The sequence below is a fragment of the Martes martes genome (genome assembly GCF_963455335.1).
Source record: "Martes martes genome assembly, chromosome: 3".
NCBI classification, from domain to species: Eukaryota; Metazoa; Chordata; class Mammalia; order Carnivora; family Mustelidae; genus Martes; species Martes martes.
In genome coordinates, this window is record NC_137890.1 from 755,537 (window position 1) to 763,929 (window position 8,393).

Genomic DNA, 8,393 nt, shown 5'->3' on the forward strand with positions numbered 1-8,393 from the left:
ACATAAAACGTATTTTCTTTGGTAAAAATCCAGAGAAGCTGGCACAAGTCACTGAAGGGAACCACTACGAATGTTCTAGTTCCCGAAGCAGGACTCAGCGCCCTCAAAGCCAGCTCTCTCCAGCTGTGACAGGCTGTCACTGTGCGTTTCCCACACTGTTTCTCGTCCTATCTGGACCGACTTGCTGTTCACCTGAAGCACACAGATTCGTTCTGTATTTAAACCTGAGGACTTGGGGGCCTCTGCAAACCCAGAGGAGCCGGGTTAGCCATGGGTGCTGTCCTTTCTCGAGTCTCTGCTGAGTCACTGCTGGAGTCTTACATTACAGAGAGCACAGAGGGCGGCCCCGCTCGCAGGGCCCGGGCAGACTTCTCTGCCCCTTCCAGGAGTGCGGTCACACGGAAGCCCCCTCCCCAAACCGAGGCGTACTTTGGATTTAGGAATGCCTTCTCTGGCCTATAGAGTACTCAATCTGACCTGTACGGGGGAAGGTGCCTCTCACGTTCCCCACTCGTATTTTCAAGCGTCCTAACAGAGAAGAGGAGTTTAGCTAATCCAACGATTAGAGGTGGGAAAGCAGCACCTGTGTGAGGATAAAGGCTCCTGCTTAGCGGCCGCAGACACTGCTTGTCTGAACCGCCCACAGCTCGGCTCTCTAATCTTAAGTCCTCCAGGCCTCCACACCCAACCCCTCCAGGCTGCCAACCGTGTTAGGACAGCCGAGCAGGGCGGCATCAAATGCCTGTTTATTTGTAGGGCCAAGCCCTCAGCCCCAAGCGACACTTGTCCCTCGGTGGCAGAATGCCCAGCAAGGCGGGCTGCAGGGTGGGGAGAAAGCCTGGCAGCCATGCAATGCGGGCACGCGGTTCTGGCTGCTGATCCGTTTCACGTAAAGGCCATGAGGACCAAAGCTGAGATCAGAGAGAAAAAGGAGTAAAAGGTGCCATAGTGTGAGAAATCACAAAAGTGAGAGCAGGGCGGCATGAGGAGCTACTTACGTAGATGAAGGGAAAATGAGAACCACCCACCCCCAGCCCTGGAGAAGATCACACCCCGGGCCAACCCCCATAAGGAAAGGCGCACTGGCTGGGGCTCCCGGCACAGCGCACCTCACGGGAGCGCACAGCGCTCCTTGGACCAACAGGCACGCGCAGATCAGGGCGGAAGGCGGCAGCGACCGCCCCGCAGTGGGCAGTAGCCAGTCTGGAAGACGGGCCCTACTCAACGGCAGCCCCGCTGAAAGGTGATGAGCTCACCGCCTGGGAAGGAGGCACCGACAGGGCTCTACACCACCAGATTCCTACCTATAAGAAATGAAAAAGGATGTAAAGACTCAATCAGAACTCAGATCCGAGTGAGGAGAGATACTAGGAACGGGAAGTGCCACAGCACGAGGGCCTCCGGGAACACCAGGGTCAGCGCGGCTGTGTTTACCAGCAGACTCCCGGTCCCAGCCGTCAGCTACCTCCAGAAACCACCGGCCCTGTTCAGTGCTGAGACTGCCGACTTATGAAATCCTTTCTTTTTAAAGATTTATTTATTTGGGGGCGCCTGGGTGGCTCAGGGAGTTAAGCCTCTGCCTTCGGCTCAGATCATGATATCAGGGTCCTGGGATCGAGCCCCACATCGGGCTCTCTGCTCTGCGGGGATCCTGCTTCCCTCTCTCTCTCTCTGCCTGCCTCTCTGCCTACTTGTGATCTCTGTCAGATAAATACATAAAATCTCTTTAAAAAATTTATTTATTTGACAGCGCAAGAGAGAGCGCGCGCACAAGCAGGGAAGCAGTGGAGGGAGAGGGAGAAGCGGGCTCTCGACTGGGCAGGGAGCCTGACACAGGGCTTGATCCCAGGAGCCTGAGATCAGGACCGGAGCTGAAGGCAGACATTCAGCAAACACTTAAGCGACCGAGCCCCCAGGTGCCCCCATGAAATCCCTTCTATTAAGCCAAATAGATTGAAGTTTGCAGATTTTCCTGTTTTTGAATAACTTATGCACTGAGTTCACTTTTGGTTAATTTGTTACTTTCTCAAATTGGGCCATCAAGTAATGTTTGTACGTGTCTACTGTCCAGGCCTTTTCACTCTGTCGCATCTGCCTGAGCCATCCTACTCATGCACTCAATACCTACGTCCACATTTTCCTACACTTAATTATCACCAGGCAGCGGGATTTCAGAGACGTTAGTCTGACTTGAGACTGCAGAGCCTTCCTCAGAACAACAGGTCCCCCATGATGGCTTTGTGTCTGGGCATCAAAACTGCCAGAAATCAACATTAGCCCTTCCCTGAAACCCTTCTTGAAAATGCAGCCTTCAGTTTTCCGTTGTTTCATTATGGTGACAAATAGGACTAAAACGTAGAGACAGGAGACACACAAGATACATTTCCTTCCGCAGGTAGTGATTAGAAGGTCTAAACCCCAGGTCTTAGAACAGACTGAAAAGTTCTAGGCATTGAAAACATTCTCCTCGTGAAGACTTTCCCGTCACCACTCTTGGCACCTCCCTCCCCAGGAAGCAGAGTGACAAAGAAAGGACCGGTGGACTACAGCTGACGCCCTGGGGTCTATCTGCGAAAGGGATGCCTTGATGGGAGGATAAGAGACCCCACTTTGAGGGGCGCCTGGGTGGCTCAGTGGGTTAAGCCTCTGCCTTTGGCTCGGGTCATGATCCCAGAGTCCTGGGATCGAGCCCCGCATCCGGCTCCCTGCTCGGCGCGGAGCCTGCTTCCCCCTCTCCCTCTGCCTGCCTCTCTGCCGACTTGTCTTTCTGTCTGTCAAATGAATAAAATAAATAAATAAATCTTTAAAAAAAAAAAAAAGAGACCCCACTTTGAGAAAACAAATCAACATCAAACCATCCTGAAAACTTTCATACTTCAGTCAGAATTGTTACTTTCACACGAGATTCTTCAGCAAAGTATACGCCACACCACCTCAGAAAACAGACTTTATTTCGAAACAACAGGTCAAGTGCACTGCCTCCTTTATCACAGACCAGGGTAAAGCACACAGTCAGTAACTACCCAATGACGTCACTTACTATTTCTGTCCCGCTGGCTTCCAACAGATCTGAGCAGCTCACTCCATAGCCCTGTCTTGAACTGCGTGGGGAAGGTCTCTGTGAGTGGCCAGGAGTTTGCCTGTGCCCACATCCCTTCGGAAGTCAGTCAACGGACCCCCCACCGGGCCCTCCCTCGGTGCCCACACAATGGAACGTGTGATCCCATTTGGGGGGTAAGCCCCTCTGGCCCTCAGGGTCCTAAGACAGCACATGGACACTCAGGGCATTTACGATAGTATCTATGGAGACCATCACGGAACATCGTGCTGGGTAAAAGCTACTGCAAAGTCACTCTACTGAGGAAAACGACGGGCAAGAAATACCAGATAGTCAAATCTCCAGGAAAAGAGGGAATAATCAGCTCTACCTGCGCCGCATGGTATTTTCTTAAACTAAAAACCTTTGAGGGTTTAGATGTTTGACAGGACTCCTGCTTCTGGTCAGTACAAAATAGAGAGACTAGACTAGCCCTTCTCCCTAAATTTACCAAAACCACACAAAATATACAAAAGGAGCATCTGGAATGGATAAGGAAGATGTGGTCCATATACACTATGGAGTATTATGCCTCCATCAGAAAGGACGAATACCCAACTTTTGTAGCAACATGGACAGGACTGGAAGAGATTATGCTGAGTGAAATAAGTCAAACAGAGAAAGTCAAGTATCATATGGTTTCACTTATTGGTGGAGCATAACAAATAATATAGAGGACAAGGGTAGATGGAGAGGAGAAGGGAGTTGAGGGAAAGTGGAAGGGGAGGTGAACCATGAGAGACTATGGACTCTGAAAAACAACCTGAGGGTTTTGAAGGGGCGGGGTGGGAGGGTGGGGGAACCAGGTGGTGGGATTTAGGGAGGGCACAGATTGCATGGAGCACTGGGTGTGGTGAAAAAACAATGAATACTGTTACGCTGAAAATAAATTTAAAATTTAATTTAAAAAAACAAACAAACAAACAAAAAAAAACCAAAAGGAGCATCTGGGTGGCTCCATCAGTTAAGTGTCCCAACTCTTGATTTGGGCTCAGGTCATGACCTCGGGGTTGTGAGACTGAGCCCAGCGCTGAGCTCTGCTTTGCTTAAGGTTCTCTCCCTCTCTCTCGCTTTGGCCCTCTTTGGCAGCACTCCCCCCGCCAAAAGAAAGAAAGAAAGAAAGAAGCATCCATTTTCAAAGCACTGCACACTGGCCTATGACAGACAGTGATCTCCGGGAGATGGGCAAGAAGCCCCAGCACTCCAACTTCTCATATCCCCTTTTCCAGGCTGCAGAGCAGGTACCAGGAGCTGAAGTTTGAGTCTCCAAGACAAGGGCCCAGAGGGAAGAGATGCGGCCAGAGAGGAGCTTGCAGACGAGCGAGGAGACCTCAAGGGACCCCCCTCGAGGATTCAGCAGAGCGATGACCAGGACCTATGTGTGAGGAGACTGTCAGATTCAGAGACAACAGTGTCTGGTGCCTGGAGAGGACCTGGAATAGCACCTTCCTACAAGCCAGAGTGGAAAACCACACAATACCAGGTACTGAAGACTCATTCAGGAAGGGTTTGCCCCAGTCATGGGGCAATTAGCCTTGGACAAAATACTGCTCTCGTCCTGCCTAGTGAATCTTAGAGGCAGGACTCTAAAAAGATTAGACTGTTCCCAAATAATTTCACAGGTCTGCAGGGAAGCTCAGAATATTTATAGAAATACAAAAATATCCATCACACGTCTGACAATCAAAGATTATCTGATGTGCAAAGAAGAAAACACAACTCTTACTGGGGAGAAAAAGAACTCAAAAGTGGCCTGGAACCAACACTGAAACCGCTATTCTAAGGCGATTCCCTAAGCTCGGAAGTTACCCAGTGACAGGGAAGGCACCGAAAAGATTCCAACTGGGCATCTGGAGAGAACACCAACGCACCAGACAAAAATCCCACCCGACGGCAGTCCTGGCAGACGACGTGCTGCAGAAGATCAGTAACCCTGAAGACAGGAGTGACCCGAACAGCTCTACGGCCACTGAAGAAACGTGTGGTTCACGAGCCCCCGCTGAGAGCGCCAACGTTAGTGATCCCCTGGGAGTCCTCGCAAACAGTTAAGGAAAAAATAATACCAATTCTAATCAAACCCTTACGGAAAATTAAAAGGACGCACTATTTGGCACTTTGAAACCAAATGCAACTACAGAAGGAAAAAACAACACACCACCACCTTCTGCGATCACAAATGCAAAAATGAATGTAGTATTAGCAAAATGAACCCAACAACATAAAAAAATAAGACCCCACTACCAAGTCAGATTTATCTGAGGTCTGCAGGACAGTCTTATCTTATCGTCTGGAAAGCCAATCAATGCGATAAGCTGAGAAAACGAGTCATACAATCACCTCAACAGGCACAGAAGAATTCAACAGAATCCAACAGGTGCTTCTGGTAAGTTCTCAGTAAACTGGGGAAAGAGAGGAGCTCCCTCAATCTGACAATGGGTATTTTTGAAAAAACCACACCTAATATCATACTCCATGATGAAAGACTGAAGGCTCTTCCCACAGGAGCCCGACAAGGGCGTCGGCTTCTGCCACTTCTACTCACCACCGTTCCGGAGGGTCTGAACAGTGCGCGGAGGTAAGAGAAGGAAACACAAGGCATGAAGATTAGAAAGGAAGAAGTGAAACCATCTTTGCTCATAGGTGACATGATTGTCTATGTAGAAAATCTGACGGAATCTGCAAGAAGCTACTAGAAGTAGCGTTAGCAAGAGAGCACCATACTAGAGCAACGCATAAATAGTCCTACTTCTACACACTAGCACGAACCAGAAACTCTAACTTACACCACCACCAGAAACATCACACACTTATGGGTAAATCTCACAGATGAGGTGCAAGACGTATACACTGAACTAAAAACAACTAGAAATCAAGGAAGACTGAACAGACCCGTGCCTTGTGATCAGCTGGTAGGCGCGGTACCATTGAGACATCAGCATCCCTCACACTGATCGAGAATCTGACACAATCCTCAACAAAATCCTAGCAGACATTTTTGCAGAAATAGGCAAACACATTCTAAAATTCATACGAAAATACAGAGGACCACTACATACGTACTCAAGTGGCTAAAGTTTTTTAAAAATCTGAAAAAAACAAGTGTGAACACAGAACACAGAAAAACTGGTGCTCTCACACATCCCGGGTACAGATACTAAATGGTACAGCTGTTCTGCAAACAGACGGCGTCCTAAAAAGATAAATACACACCCTGCTTACAAGTCTGAGACTCTACTTCTAGGTCTTTACCCAGGAGCAGCAAACGTGTGCACGTGAGACTTGGGTGTCCATGTTCGTAACAGCCGTACCCATGACCCCCAACTGGAGATCCCAATGTCTGTTACCCTGGGGAAAGGTGGCCCCCGGTCTCCCCAGCAACGCACCGACAAATCACCGCCGCTCAGCGGGCTTGACGCTCCCCAGCACCACCCTGGTCGGAGGACGCCAGGCACAAGCAACTGCAGGATACGGGTCCCACGGAGGGGACTCTGGGATGGGCGGAACACACGGACAGGAAGGACCTCCGTGACCTGCAAGGACTGGGGCAGGGAAGGAGCAGAGTTCCCGAAGTGGTGTAAGTGTCCTATACTTGATGGTGGCGACGGTACTCACTGTACGACGTACACACCGTACGAAGGCTGTCCCTTGAAAAGTCGGCCGGGAGACAAACCAGACTCACACAAACTTAACCCAAGAGAGGCTGGATGCCCATCCAGCCGTCAACAGCGGTCATCCTCGGGCGGCGGGAGTACAGGCGGTTTTAATTCTCCTCTTTGTATCTGTCCTAGTCTCCGCATTTTTCGTAACACACACTTTTAGGCAAACGGAAGAGAGACTTCAGCCGTGTCCCCGTAACGAGCGCGGCAGCCCAGGAGCGCAGGCTGAAGCAGGCCCAAAGCCCGGGCGCGGACCAGTTCGGAGGCTGTTCCCGGTGAGACACCAGGCAAGCCGGTGCTGGCCCGCGGCCCGAGCGAGTGACACTCACTCCTGACCCTCGACGCGAGGAACGGAGCTTGCTGAAGTGCCACAGAGTCCGCCCGCAAGTCCGAGCCGGGCTGACCGCGGCGCACACGACGCCGCCACGAGCGCGGGACACCGCACAAGAGACGCCGCCCGCAGCGTCCCGCACTCCCTGGGAACGGCGAGCGTCGGCGGCCGTCGGACGCGCACCGACCTCCCGCAGGGCGGTCACTCCAGATGCCGTCCCGGGGGGCTTGAGCCCAAGGCAAACCCCGCCAGCACCGGGACACGCACGCGGGGGGCGCAGGCCGCGTCACCCCCCGCCGCGGGCGGTCCCTGCCCCCGCCCGGCGTCTCCAAGTGCGCACGCGCGGCGCGGGAGCAGCGCGGCCAGTGCCGGGGCCCGGCGGGAGCCTCACCTGGTAGAGCTCCTCCAGGTTGTAGCGGATGGACGTGCGGCTCTGGATGGCCCTCACGGCCTCGTGCAGCTGCTGCCAGGTGTCCCGCGTGTAGTTGTCGGGCAGCCTCGGTCTGTCTGCGAACGCAGCGCCCCGTCAGCCCGCGCCCCCGCCCCGCTCCGGGGACCCTGCGCCCGGCGCGCGAGGCCAGGGCTCCCGGGGCAAGCGCCGTCCCCGCCGGCGTCGGCGGCTCCGGGCACCGCGGCGCAGGCACGGGGGGCAGCGGCTCCCGCACCGGCCGCGGGGCAGGGCGACCGCGCCGCCCACGACGGACGCTTCCGGGGCCGGGGACCCCCGCCCCCTCCCCGGGACCCCCGCCCCCTCCCCGGGACCCCCGCCCCCCTCCCCGGGACCCCCGCCCGCTCCTCGGGACCCCGACCCCCTCCCCCGGACCCCCACCCGCTCCCGGGACCCCCGCTCGCCCCGGCCGGTACTACCGGCGGCCGGAGACCCCGACCCCCTCCCCCGGACCCCCGCCCCCTCCCCGGGACCCCCGCCCGCTCCTCGGGACCCCGACCCCCTCCCCCGGACCCCCACCCGCTCCCGGGACCCCCGCTCGCCCCGGCCGGTACTTCCGGCGGCCGGAGACCCCGACCCCGTTCCCCGGACCCCCGCCCCCTCCCCGGGACCCCCACCCGCTCCCGGGACCCCCGCTCGCCCCGGCCGGTACTTCCGGCGGCCGGAGACCCCGACCCCCTCCCCCGGACCCCCGCCCCCTCCCCGGGACCCCCACCCGCTCCCGGGACCCCCGCTCGCCCCGGCCGGTACTTCCGGCGGCCGGAGACCCCGACCCCCTCCCCCGGACCCCCGCCCGCTCCTCGGGACCCCCGCCCCCTCCCCCGGACCCCCACCCGCTCCCGGGACCCCCGCTCGCCCCGG

At 55.2% G+C, this 8,393-nt stretch overlaps 1 protein-coding gene across 1 annotated transcript in view; it reads right to left on the minus strand.

The window, feature by feature from the left end:
- CUL4A (cullin 4A) overlaps positions 1-8,393 on the minus strand; it is a 44,680-nt gene that overhangs the window by 35,844 nt on the left and 443 nt on the right. The window contains exon 2 of the mRNA XM_080797879.1: positions 7,476-7,591. Within this exon, the coding sequence (XP_080654005.1) occupies positions 7,476-7,591 (116 nt within the window). The remainder of the gene's footprint in view (positions 1-7,475; positions 7,592-8,393) is intronic.